Source organism: Barbatula barbatula (genome assembly GCF_947034865.1).
Source record: "Barbatula barbatula genome assembly, chromosome: 25".
Taxonomy (NCBI): domain Eukaryota; kingdom Metazoa; phylum Chordata; class Actinopteri; order Cypriniformes; family Nemacheilidae; genus Barbatula; species Barbatula barbatula.
Window position 1 is genome coordinate 6,851,554 of NC_136788.1, and position 14,957 is coordinate 6,866,510.

Here is a 14,957-nt window from a genome sequence, read left to right on the forward strand (position 1 = left end):
GCTACTGCCAAATATCTTGTCAGTACCTGTTGCACAATTACATCGTAAATAATCAGCCAAGCGAGACCACATAGTCACATGAGCGGCTCTCTTTAGATTCAAAACAAGATGCAACACACGGATTGCTTTCCACGGAAAACAGCGTGACACTCTTTATGAATTATGAGTTAATTTGCCATAAATCTCTAAAAAGTTTAGGTTTAGATGTTTTTTATTTGAGTTTGCTTTTCAAAGCTTTCAAACTTAAGCACGGCTTCCCAAAATAATTTTTAAATAATTTCCTTACACATAATTTTTCTTGAATAGTTTCTTGTTGTTGTCCTTCTGGTGAATCTATTAGGAATATCCGTGGTTGATGTTACAAATTGTTTTCATTTTGAGTCACTTGATTAGACTTTCTGTCTTGTAGCCTTAGGGTGCTTGTGTACGTGGAGTCCCATTTGTCATTTTATGGTTCAAGATTTGTTCACGAGCAATCCCTATGTGGCCTTGATATTCCTCCAGTTCTCCATTTTGGACTACTTCTTGGCGGTCTAGTACCCAACAGGCTCTGCAGCATTACCGTCACCAAACCATGTAGGAGAACCGCAAAGGCTGAGGGACGAGGCCTAATGTATACACGTTAGCCCTCGCACTCGCACACACATACACATGCTAATAGTTAGGTCTACCAAGGCCCGCTTAAGACTTTGCATCCTGCCAAGCCTCAACCCCTGTCCACATTTACGTCTTGAATTGTCATTAAGCCAGTTTGCAAGTTCGTAACAGATGGAAGTTTAAGGTCTTTTCTCTCTTGGGGTCTCGATCAAGGCTACGCCTCATTAACAGTGGTTACTTTTACTCCTAAGGGTCTCTATTTTTTCTTGAAAGAATCAATCAACCCCTTTTTTATGATATGTGGACAATCCCGATCAGTCCTGAGGGTTTAAAAAAATATTAGTTTTACATCTCATGATACAAATAAAGGTAAAATGTGTCTAGTTCTGAGAAATTTGCTTAGAGATACCAGCTGAGGTAAGGATTCAGTAAACTGGCTGTGTGTATCCCTAGTATTTAAAGACTATCGCCTTTCAAAAGGAGAACAGAAATACCGTTCAAGCTCCTCTAAAAAGCATCTTTAAAAGACCTATTAGACCTAAGCCAGGTCCTTGCCAGGTCCGGTTGATGGAGTAACCACAAAGGGCTCATAACGTTATACTGAAACTCGTGGGAAATTGGAGAGAATAACTTTCAGAGGTTTCTTAGGGAAAATCAAGGAAGGAAAAAGGGCCCAAGGAAGCAGTTATTCAACACAGGGGCCGGAAAATATGCATTGTCTTATTTCCTGTTAAAGTGCAAAGATCTCTATTTATGATGGGTCTTCTGATGTCTCTGTTTGTCAGTAAATGTGGAGTCTCTGACTTGAATGCTCACTCTCATAACTGATAAAATCACCTGCTTTTATGTGAAGAACCCCACTGTATGTGAGAACACATGTGGTCTGATCACAGTCAGTCTCCTAAAATAGCAGTGAGAGACAATTAGCACTTATTGCTTTCCAAAATCTGCAAGAGAAGCTTGTGAACCAAGTGCAAAGGAAGTCCATTTATTAGCAGATGTCTCGGAGGCATTTCCTGCGACTTCAATGATTGGATTTTTGAGGTGAATTTTGACTACATACATTAGTGTGTCAATACATGTTGGTCATTTTTATGGATGGGCCTTAAGAGTATACATACCATGGAGGACCTAAGTAGGACCCCTTTGTCGGAGGGACTGTGTATTATTAATAACAATATACAGTTCCCTCCACTAATATTGGAACCCTTGGTAAATATGAGTAAAGAAGGCTGTAAAAATAAATCTGCGTTGTTTCTCGTTTTGATCTTATTTTTAAAAACATCTACAAAATTCCAACATTTCATTCAAGTAAAGTAAATATTTCAAGTGGGGGTAATATTGTTATTTTTTTCTTTTCTCTAATACATTCTAGCCACAATTATTGGCATCACTAGAAATTCCTTTGAGCAAAATATCTCCCAAGTATATTCCCATATAGAATTGCAGAAATTTGTTGAATTTTTGTGTCAGAAAAATAATATAAAAATAAAGGAAATCTGTTCCACAGTGAAATATATGGCAAGATCTTCATTGTTGTGGACCTACTTTTATACCAGAGGCTCTGGACATACCAACAGATACAACATCTAAACCTGAGTTGCTCTTATATAAATATTATAATGGGTCGTGGTTAGATCTTCCATCAGCACACTGGTTCAAAACAAACATCCAAATCAACAAAACATGACTCACTGAGCACAAAATCAAGATCCCGCCATAGCCATCCCAGTTCACTGACCTCAACACTATAGAAAATGAGTGGGATGAACTGATGAAGAGGGAGCACCAACAGTTGAAGGATGTGGATCAATTATTTTTTGAGGAATGACACTCGATGTATTCTCAAACCTCATCTGAAAAGACAAGACTAACATTTTTTCCTACCATTTTATTCCTACAAATTGAAGATGCAGAATGTATTAAATACAAGGGTGCCAATAATTGTAACATATGTTTTACAATGTGATATTTCCCCTACTTCAAATGCTTTTCCTTCCATCAAATGAAGGGATTTTTTTATTTCTTTACAGCCATCTTTGCTCATATTTACCAAGGCTACCAATATTAGTGGAGGGCACTGTATATACAACATCGGTCAAAAGTTTAGAGTTATCTGATATGTGATGCGTCTCGCTGAAGTTGTCCATTACAATTTCGACATGGACATTTGCAGACATTGTTTTCCGTTATGCAGTCACCATTGGCCTCTATTTAGTGCTGTCCACTAGTGATTAGATCACATAAGCACGTTTACACGTTTATCTTAAGTCTTAGATTAGCTCGCGACTTGCACCATCCCTGTTTCTTCAGCATCCTGCTGTTATTAAAGGACTAGTAGAACAGACTGATAATTACAGTGTCAAAAGAAGGCAGTAGACAAACTAGCACACATGGCAAAAAACAAAGCCAGCCTAGAATCCCATGAGTCTGCATCACCATGTAGCGCACAATCAACCTAAACCTCGGCTGTTCATCCTATGCATATGTTGGCTGTTTATAGAAGAAAAACAGCTAAGAAGTAATGGTGTAGTGGATCTGCATAAGATGTGCTATTAGCACATTATCAGACCTGAAGGGAGGAGAAAATGAAGACAAATTCGGGACAGGGGGTTAGGTGTTTGCACAGACGCTAGCTGCGGTATTAATAGATGTAAGCTAACTCTGAAAGCCTGTGTTTTTATGGTTTATTTGTGTTTCTTGTTTAAATAACTAAGATGCTTGGGTTGTTTTAATTGGTTTTGTTTTTAGGTAATAGTTAGTACTTTATAGAAAGATCTGTAGCTCTCAACTTACCTAGAGAAAAACAACAACTAATTGTGTCTTTTCTAGTCCACAATTGGTAGAGCATTGACGCATTGCAAGTTGCTTTACGTACATGTCAATAAATCTCTCAAAAAAATGTATAATGTGAAGTATAACAGATGGTGTTACACGTGGCTATACATTGTTGGAAAGCCTGCTATTTGGTTTGAGCATACGATAGTGCAATATTGTTTGTCTTAGACTGGAAAAATATTAAACAAAATGGTCTGACCTTTTCTTTACCCCGTGTAGGGCAGGAAACGCCTATAACATGACCATCTACGCTCCAAATATGTCTGTAGGAACTAAACAGGGGTATGTCTTGCCTCAAGTCCTGGTTTTAGTGTTTTGTGGCAAACGCAGATGGGTAGATTTTAGGAGAGGTTGTAGTGGCCTTTCCAGAATTACTTTTTTTGTTTTTTCCATCTGGGTCATGTGCCTGAATGGGCCGTCTGTGGGTGGCCCCAAGGGCCTTTGGGCCGCAGCTTTCTTATTGCCATCACCAAACCCTGAACAAGCATGAAGCTGCTGCTTGCTATGCAGTTTTGCTTTTAATTACCACATAATGTGGTTAGTACTTAAGTCCTGGAGTAACAAACAGCGGTCAACTCGAACAAACTTTCAACTTTGACGATAAGCTGATTGTTCCAATGAGATGTTGAAATAAAGACCCCAAACAATTTTTTTTAAATTGAGCTAGATTTTTTTATAATCTTGAGTTTCGCCCCCAACTAATCGTCTCCATTAAACTAGTCTGGAGGAAAAGCAGTCCATTTTCCTCTGGGACCAGAGCCTGGTTCCTTCCGCTCTGTTCTGTGTCCAGGAGGGGGGGTGTGGTCACACAGTGGTATTTGAATGAGCATGCTTCTGTTTACCCTGCTGTGTCTGTTTGTGATTGTAGAGAATAAGGTCAGGGGTTATGTGTGTAGAACAGTTGCCATTTAAGGATGTCACAATAAGAGGTCCTCCAATAGGCACCTGTAGTGATGACAGCTGGGTCTACATGATGGTGAGAATAAGGGATTCTGGCACAGGTGGAGTTTAGAAGAGTATGACGGCCATCTATGAGCATGCTTGATATGTTTACATTGGATGCTCAGGGCAGGTTGTGCAATAGCTTCATGTCCTCAAACCAAGCAAGGTCTGTGTGACATCTGAATGTGTTTATCAAGGAAGACAGAGGGCCCACCTATGGAGACAGAAGTCATTGTGTTTCATGAAGGTTGCCAAACTGGAAATAGCCTTCTAACAGCCATGAAAATTTCAATTGGTCTCAGCCTGTCAGGATAGGTACTAAACCAAATCTATGGCATGAAGTGGAAAGGATCCTCATTGAAAAGCTTTAGGCCATTGGCTATAGTTGCTTGTAGAAACCTCCTGACCTTCAGGCATGTCTTCATGATCTATGTGTTTAAAGGTTTTCAAGAGACTATGAGCTTACTTTGGGTGGAGATATGGAATGGGGTGGGTGAGGGTTTGGAAGAGAGTGAATGGCCGAAAGACTGAGAGATCAAGAGTTAGTGGAGGAGGGGCAGTGGGTCAGAAACCCCCCAGCATGCTACCCTTTTTCCAACAAACCCATTGGGAAATAAGAGGGGGGAGGAAGTTTCAGCCACTTATTGAGTCAAATCTGTCAAACACATTGAGCTTACTACCCATGCCCTGATAATATTTCAATGTTGTTTTTTTTACATTTGTATTCCAGCTAATCCACTGTTGTTCACATTCAGCTTTGTCTTAACTTGTTTCGTTCCTTTCTTTAAAATATGAAAACTGTCTACTTCTTGTTTAGCAGGTCATTCAAGTTCCAGAGTATCCTTTGATTATTCTTGAGAAAGTTTACGTGGGAAAGGCACAAAATTGATGTTGCTTGTAAAACAGGAGCCGAGTCTCTTAAGGTCCTGACCACATGATTCAACTTGTCCCAGTACATCTCCTCCAAGGCAACCTAGGAGTCTCATCCGCCCATTTGTCCAGTTTCTCACAGTTCTAGTGGTAACCAGCAACCACCGGATGACTGGCTTGTATGTTTTGATGGTATACCAAGTTGCGGTCTCATCTGTCTATGGATGGAAACAAGCTTTATGCCTTCTGACATTGGCATACAACAGGTCTGGGTCTTGTTTTCTCTGGTCGTACAAGCCACAGACTAAAAGAAAGTTTGAGGGTGGAGAATGGCAAAACTTGAAATCCTCAGAGATAGCCATGAGTGTCTTTGAATGATTTGTGGCGAGTTTGCAAACCACAGCGTTGCCTCTGTAGCAGGTCCACTCCCAACTTCTCTGCTGTTCTCTCTCACGCTTCTGTCAGGGCACATAAATCGAAGCCCGTCCAGTATGACAGAAGTGGCTCTTGGCCAGGTTTCCGTTAAACTGCAGTGCTTTAGTTTACAATAGCTACTAGAGATCAGTGAGAACTTAGTTTTAATTCAACAGGGACCTCACCTGTAATGACAGTTCTCAGGTGAGGTCTGTATTTTGTCTGGTTGCTCTATGACCAGACGGCAACTGTCTCGTATTATGGCGTCAAAACATCAGCTGTACCTTGAGCGTATTTATAAACAAACGAAACAGGTTCAGCAGCTGTTGCTGTTTATTTCTCAGTGGACTTCAACGCAATCCTTTGTTAATTGAGTATTGTAAAAAAAAAACTTTTCGGAGGTAAGATTTCCACATTGCCACACACTCTTTTTTGGGGGGATATTGATCCATGACCCTGAACCCCATGCTTACCCATAATAACCTTACAAAAATGTTTATTCAAGTGTGCAATTAGTATACTTGTGTATACACTTCCTAGAAATATACTCTGATAAAAATATATTTAAAATACACTTAAATATACTTCAAGTATTCTATGTTTACTTGGCTAGTAGTTGTGGTTACTCTTTTGATTGAGTAGCATATTAATCACCTTTTTCACTTTTTTCAGTTATAGTTTACTAAAAGTATACTTTTATATATTAAAATATTAAATTAAATACTATTAAAAACGTATTGAACTAGTAAACAATCAGTACAAGTATCCGTTCAGCAGTAGATGCAATTCAAACAAAAACATAGTTATGGGAAAATCATTGTGTACTCAGTACTGTTACAGTTAAAAGACACTTAAAAATATACTTTTAATAGACCAAATAGAGGACCAATGCTGTCTAAATTTAGTATCGAAATAGTGCACTTATAGGTATAGTAGGACATTGATGTTAGTGTACTTGCTACATAAAGTATACTTAAAATATACTTGAACTACTTGAGTATGCTTTATAAAATGAACATGAAGAATGCTTATTTTATGGTAGGGTTACCCCACAGGATCTACAGGATCCCCACAGGAACGCATACAAAACACAGCAGAGCTATTGATACAGACAGTTGTTCAAGGCAACTGCAACCGAAGGCATATCATGATTTCAGAAACCGACTTCTACCTTTCTGCTGTACATGTGTGAAGTTGAAACAATGATATCTTTATGAATGACATGTTTGGGTGGACAGCCACAAAGGAGCTTTGTTTCCCTTCGTGCACCGGGGGTTGCTTTTCGTGCTGATGGGCTACACTGTTGTAAGACAGAATGTTTGACTCATATAGGTGTGAGGGTCAGAGGTCAAAGCACCGAGTGTTGGGATGATTTTTCACATCTGTGAGCTTCTTTCCCCTCAGGGCCATGAGGATCAAGATACACCCTGCTGTCATGAGCGTGATTTGGGAAATTTGGATTTTCCTCTGCTTTTGAACGGAAAAACCCTAATGAACAACAGTAGTGTTTCAGTAGCTTCGGTTTTGATCTTATTTTCTGTATTTCGTTCTTAAACTTTTGAGAGAATGAATGAAGTATAAACTCGTTTTAATAACTTCTCCTGGAAAATATAACTTATAGCTGTGTGGCACTCGGACTGGGGTGAACTTTTGTAATTACAGGCAGTATATTAAACGGTGTAATTGATCTTAATATCACAAACTCTGTGCCAGGAAAGTGAGGTTTGGGTCTTTTTCCTGGTATGAATTAGGTTTCCACTATAAAATGGTGGACGACCATTACAAGATTTACTTGTGATGTTTCAACTCAACCACACCATTATTTTCTATTGTAGTGTTTAAGATCTTAGGAGGAGGTCCTTGATTTTTAAAAGGGGGTTTGTCAGAACGTATGTGCTCTGGTTTGCAGCGCATTGATTTCTGTTAACTGGACATTTCTTTAAGATTAAAAACAAATGGAAACCATTAAGCAGATTTTAACAAGTTTTTTAATGCTTATTTGTGTAAAACTCACTGCCACATCATTAATGTCTGTGTCACAAATAATGCCGTACAAGTTACTATACAAGAGTAATGTTTGTAATGTTATTATTTTAATGTTTTTAATCTAGAACACTGTGTATAAGAAAAGTAATATAGTATAATAAAATAATTTTTAAGATACATTTTGGCTTGCCCTAGCAAACTTGAGACGGTTTATACTAGTGCGTTTTCCTTTGAAAAACACATAACTCTTGCTTCGATTACGCCTGGCATTTACACTATTCTGGAGTTTTCGACCCCCAAAACTGAAGCGCTGCAGACCCTGTTGTAGTTTGAAAACTCTGGGTTTCTATGTAAACGGACGAAAACTGAGACTTTATAATACACAAGAGTGGTTGACCACATCCCCTTACTGATTGGGTCGCCTGTATCTTTGCTTTTGCTACCCTGATTTGTTAAACCCCGTTCTTTCAGTGGTGAAGTGTAAACGCAGATTTTTCTAAAACGCATGTGGAAAGGGCAATATAAATGAGGATCCTTTTCATTTCAAAATGCCGTTTTCGTACGAAAACGGGGTAATGTAAACACTACCTGAGACAGTTTGTGTAATACAAAAATGCATTTTGTTTAGTAAGAAATAAGCTTTGTAGCATATTTTAATTCATGGTGGTTAAAGCAACATTGTGTTTAGCTGTGCCATTAGACAAAATATCATTCTTGTTCTATTAAATGTATTGTAGACAGTCCTGCTGAAACACTGGTCTCATTGAGTCGTGTGTATTATTTGAAACATCTTGTTTAATGAGGTGACAGGCCATAAGACCGGACATCTGAGGAAACAAGTATAAAGCGAGGGAGTGAGTGAGAGGAAAATAAAATCAACATTTGACACCATTCTAAATTTCCATCCATTTATGCTGACGTTCCCAGCCCATCAGATTTGCCATTTCTCCATCGCTCACAGGCAAAACAGCAGGCCAATTGTTTTGGGTCTCCTCTTACATGGAAGTTCTGTTCTGGAGGCGACTACACACAGTTCTGCACATTATCGGGTGGGGAAAATGTTGAACTCGGAGGCTATTTTAATGTCAGGGTCAGTTCGAATTAGTTGAAAATGGTATTTGATAGGGTAAGCATAGCTATTACTCTTACTCATATACTACATGCAGACTACATGGTAAAAACCCTCTGAACATTTTGGCAATGAATAGTGATGGCCATCTAACAAAATCTTGTATTTCGTTGTAACGTTACGAGCAGAGGAAAATTTGTCCTTATGGTCCTGTACTGCATCTATTACCTGGAACCTGGGAACAACAAAATAATTTGTGGTAATCTCTTGTAAACATGAAAAGAAACCACTGGCTCCACATCTGGCTGGAATTCATAACACAGGATCTACATGAGCCATAAAACCATAGAGCAAAATGTTTAATAATCATCCAGGTTGCGGCATTAGATCTTTCAAAGGTCTTAAGTAAGAGGACCGGAAAAATAGCATCCTAATCCTAACAAAATTATAAAGTGATCTGAACTCAATGATTTAAACCAGAATGTTCACACACAGATACAAGTGCTCAACCTGGCCAGACAGATGCTCAAGTTATTTTTGCCTACTGTTCAAAAGACCCCCCCACCGGTGACCACCCTCAAAGCGCACAGTTGCTGTAACTCGACTGTTAACGCAACATTACACATTGTCAAACAACAACATTACTTCCATATACGCCAGTAGTGATGTCCCGAAGGCTGCATATTCCCACAGTATCTGCTTTTAATGATTAAAAAATTTAAATATGAAATGTTTGGTACAAAATTGAAATTTTTTGGGGGGTATTTGTTGGACACTGAGTTATTTGGTATAAAGGCATACTACAGTGTATCAGCGAATGCAAGTTTTATTTTTGAATTTACAAATGCGTAAAAAAGCTAAAACAAAAATAAAGTATAATCGGATCTCTCATGTGGTAATTTTTTTGTAGGCATTCTCTGGGCTGTGTCCTTATAAACATTGCACATGTGTTGCGTGCATTTTTTAGCTAATCCTTCTTAAATTCTTAACAAAGCTGACCTTTAGCTAACACTCTATATATGTGACCCTGGACCACAAAACCAGTCATAAGGGCACATTTTTTGAAATTCGGATTTATACATCATATGAAAGCTTTGCATTGATAAACGGTTTGTTAGGATAGGAATATATTTGGCCGAGATACAACTATTTAACACTCTGGAATGTGTGCAAAACAATAAAGATATTGAGAAAATCGCCTTTGAAGTTGTTAATCGGAGGCGCTTAAGCAGGCCGTTGCTATAAGAAACAGGATTGTTCGAAAACTGTCTATGGGTTTACCGCTGTAATGACGTTGTGGAGAGTAGATGAACCTGAAAGCTGAAATTCTATGCTTTAAATAGATGCCAAACTTGAGTTGGTAATTCCCAAAGAGCGGACAGCAGCGCGTGAAGTTTGTAGGTGTGTTTCCCGTCGTACTTGTTCACGATTTTGTGGCATTCACTTACAAAAATAAAGTGTTTATATATTTACTTTAGTAAGTTAACAAAATATCTTCATGGAACATGATCTTTTATTGCACAGTTTATGGGTTCAATTCCATACGAATGAAAAAGTGCAATGCACCGTGGGACGCTTTGAATAAAAGCATCAGCCAAACGCATAAATATAAACGTATATATTTCAATTTTGTGTTTTAATGTGTATTTGTGTGTTTAATATGGGAATCGTTTTCGGGAAGAAGTTCCAGGGGTGGCATCAGGTATTATGCATATTTATGTTATCTTTAGTACGATCTACAATTATAAAGTCATAAAGTCGCTTTATTTGCTCGGTACATTGATGTAACTTATCTGTTACAGTAGCTACAGTACTTCCTTCTATTAAATGGCATTACAAACATATTAATGACCCGCAGCCTACGAAACAGCTGTTTTAAGGTGCGGTTAACACTATCCGTATGTTCAAAAAGTTGACATCTGGAATCCCATTGTTTCTGGATGTGTGGGCAGCACTGCCCTAAAACAGGTCCGGTGTTTTGTGACATTTCAACCTTCATATTGTTTTTTGATCTTTCTTTGAATGATTCCACAAACGGTGTTTCTGGTCGGCAGGAAATGACTGTGAAGTTGACCATGGTCCTTATGAATCAAGTGCTTGTTTTTGAAGCAGGTGGCCTTCGTTGAATGTGAAAGGCCACTTAGACATCAGAGAACAAGACCTCTGGGCCTGTGAAGGAGAGAGACACTTAACACACTCGGATACGCACTTTGGAACAACTGACGGGTGTTAGACCAAACACATCTATATTTCCAGACCAATTAGCCAGCAGGAATGCCTTCTATACGGACGGCACTGTTGTTACTGGACGTGTGAGACGGAATTCTTTAAATAATAGATTCATATACACTCATATGGAAGTCCGTCCGTCTGTCTTTTGTTGCATGTTAGGTCTGGTGCCGGGTGTGAAAATTGAATAAAAAAATGTATTTTCACCTCAGCTGGTTCTTAACACCAAGCTGGGCCGAGAGATCTCTTTTATCACACTCGTCTCCCAGTAGTGATGATCCAAAACACACAAGGCAAGGACATTCTTTATGTATGAGTGTGTTGGGACGTGCTTTGGGAAAGGCTGACGGAAGTTCAGGCCGGGTGTGGACTCGTGGGATTTTTCTCGCCGTTACTGACTGCTTCGAAATTTATAGCTGTTCGCAAAAGCCAGAAAAGTGAAAATGATGTGCGAAGTGTTCAGAAAAGGAGCAGATTGGATGCATACCTGCTGTCAGTCATTCATAGCATGAAATACTGAATAGTGTCAGCGTGACACTGGATCGGGACAAAGTTGTTTTTAGCTGAATTTGGCGAGACTTTACAGATGAGACTATGCGCAGTTGGTAACAGAAGATGAATGCCATATGGCAAATTAATATGACCCTCGGTTTACTGTTTAAATTGACATTGGTCTTTTAGGATAAATGATAAATGTGTGTGCACCTGGTTAAGACATAGTGTAAGAGTCATTTTAAAATCAACCCACATGAGTAAATATAGTGATTTACTGTAGTAAACAGTAAAAAACATTTAGTAAGCAAGTAGCATATTTCAATGTTTATGAAGGTAAAGTTAATAATTTGCCACAAACCTCTTCTGACAACACCAAGACTTGGAAAAGCTTGTTAAATAAAAGGCTTATAACCCCGTCGGTAAACTGTTCACACATTATAAACCTATTTGTGCTTGTTGTGTTCTCATTGTAAAATTTCTATTGTAATGGAACGTCCAGTGTCAGCAAATACTCCAGGCTTTGTCATGCCCTCCATACTGAAAACCACACACACACAGAAGTTTTACTCAGTGCAGCTGGACAAATTTGTTGTGGGTTGGGCTTTCACAGAGAGGTTTTGAATCTCATCTGATGGAATCTAAAGCTTCTGATAAACAGTGATGTCTACTGCTGGAAACAACCACAGCATATGTTTGTGTGTGTGTTTGCGGGTAGATGTCCAAGCATCTGTGCATGTATTTGTTACATATGTAATTCAATCGTGATAAAAAATGATGAGCCACAGAGCCGATCCTGAAATGGGACGTCAGGTAATCATTTATTTACCAGGAACTCTTTGACGTTACTGTTGGAAATCCCAACCCCAATTCATTAAAAAGCCATGAGGATTTAACCAAGAAATATATTTTTATACCCAACCGTCTGTCTTGAATTTACAGCAGAACAGATGAGGAAATCATACAATCATAGTGAAATCTTCATATTCAGTGATACTCCCGTCTACAAATATCGATATATTTCTCATACTTGGTATTTCTGCTCTTTGGTGCCTAATTTGAACCATTTAAGAAAAAGACATACAGTGCACTTAAAAAAAAGTAATTTTACAGATTTTCCAGGTACGATCTTTTTTCTATTTTACATTTAACACATTTTATATTTCGTTTATTTCTGGCGCCCGAATGGTGGATAAAACAAACAATACTTTTTTATCTATCACAACAAAAAGCTAACAATCACCAAAACACAATAGCTACAACATAGAAGTGCCCAAACTGTCATCCAAAACACTTTGGCAACCACCCAGAACCGTTTAGCATCGATACATGAAGCAAAGGGGATGGCTGGATATCTTTAGTTCACTCATATAAAATGCTATTTTTGTCTTTTTGAGTCTGATATTGTATCACATTTCACAGTATTGGTGGTAGTCAGTCACCCTGAGGCTGTAAATGTGCCATTATAAACGTAAATCACAGACAACATCAGAGGGTGTTTACTGTAAACTAACATTTAGCTTCGTGTACTGGAATTTACGGTTGTGGTGTTTGTGAGCGGTCCGGAGAGGCGTGAATCGGTGAAGAGTGGAGCCACCTTTCTGACCTTTGTTTGATGGAAGCCATACGGGTATTATTTTGTAAATCCAAGCACCTTAAAACAATGATCTAGTGTTCCTGTGTTGATTTATCCCTAAATCAGAAACAGTTCTTATGGGACAATATTGCTTTGTTAGTGCGTCCCTGTTAGGGTTCCTTGCTTGTTTCCTTTTCCTTGGCAGGGATGTCACCCCTGAAGGCCAAACAAAGCTTTATCCCAGAATCTACAAAGAATCAGTTCTTCATCCAAACAAGTTCTGAGTCAGTCGGTCTCAAACATCTCAGTTGGAGAGGAAAGAGGAAGAGTTTGAAGGAGCCATGCGTCATGTTATGTAATAGTACCATAAGTCAATAGCTTAATGAAACCGTTCTGCACCATCGTAACACAATTATTTCATTTGGCAGGCGGGTCAATTACAGTAAAGAACATGACACATCGCTCTAACACGGAAAAGACTTTAATGAGAATAATTGTCAGATGCTACAGGGAAGATCCCATTAACTCGCCAGTTCTCATCACTGAGACTGGACCACCAGGTTCTTCCAGAAAAACAACAATTGTGGACGTCAGAGCAAATGTTTACTGAGGAAGTGACTGTAGCAACCTTGTGCAACGCATCTTTTGTAAAACAGTATCTTGCAGAAACATTTGTAATGCATTGGGATTAAAGTTGCAATGCATAAAAAGGGACAAGCAGTCAAAAATGACAAAAGTGACGAGCAGTCAGTGAGCAGGTATATAAACAAATCTGCTGAAAATTTCAATTAACAAGCCGAAGCAACAAAAACAAACCAGCCTGTTGCGACGCCCTTCAGCCATTCACAATAAATCATTTTCATTTGTATTTAGTCTTTAAAATAAGAAAAGAAACCGAGAAGAACTGTTACTTGGCTAAACTTGTCTCTGCAATATTTGTTATTTAGACTGCGGTACCAAGCTCCAACACTAGATGTCAATGTACCATATGATTTGTTTAAATGCGAAACTACAAACTACAGGACCCATTCAACAAATTGTTTATTTAATAAAAATAATAATGAATAAAGACACAATTCAAAGAATAGCTTATTTATTACAATTATTAGACAAAAAGATTATAGTATCAATGCATATGAACATAAACTAAATATATATATAAATAGTTATATAATTAGACACTAGCCAAACACAGATGTTAATGGCAGTCCCTGCGCGCACATATATATATATATATATATATATATATATATATATATATATATATATATTGTATTTGTGCACACTAGTCCTCCCTGAAGCATTGCAATTTTGGAAATTGGTTTGTGTGGAAATGTAATTTGTTGAGGTTTTAATTAAGGTGGCAGCTGTGGTTTGATAAATAAACAATCGTGTTTTTTTCCAGCATTACTGTAGTATATTTGAGATCTACGGTATACTGCAAATGAACAACAGGTGGTTTTGTATATGACTGTTTTGTGATGGCAAGTTTGCATCTGCAAGGATGCCAAGAATCTGCCAAGATGTCACTCTATGGACTGTGTTTATGTCTCCGATTTGTCTTTGGTCTAAATGTGGTTAGGCAGCCCTCAAAAAATGCCCCGTTTTTTGTTTTCTCTATACCGATCTTTTAATTGAATACGAATTTGATTCAAACTTCTTACTTCGCAGCAAATGTGTATGTTAACAAGAGACCACTCGTCATGTGCAAAACGTTACTTAAATGCGCCTTTTCTTTTAGTAAAGTCTAGTAATGGCAGTATTTTAACTAGTTTTCTCTCTGTTTCAGGTGTTCTGTCACTTCCTGCTCATTTCAGTCCATATACAGAAGGCCGACAGACAGGTTTGGAGAGCAGAGAGGACGCGTACGCTGAGCTGGAGCTCCGGACGCTGGAACAGGCTCTACTGGCTACATGTGTGGGCAGCATCTCAGAGCTCAGTGAG

General features: G+C 38.5%; 1 protein-coding gene across 1 annotated transcript in view; it reads left to right on the forward strand.

The window, feature by feature from the left end:
* The window catches only part of abtb2b (ankyrin repeat and BTB (POZ) domain containing 2b), a 64,229-nt gene that overhangs the window by 9,223 nt on the left and 40,049 nt on the right, over positions 1-14,957 (forward strand). Inside the window, exon 3 of the mRNA XM_079450164.1 lies at positions 14,803-14,952. Within this exon, the coding sequence (XP_079306290.1) occupies positions 14,803-14,952 (150 nt within the window). The remainder of the gene's footprint in view (positions 1-14,802; positions 14,953-14,957) is intronic.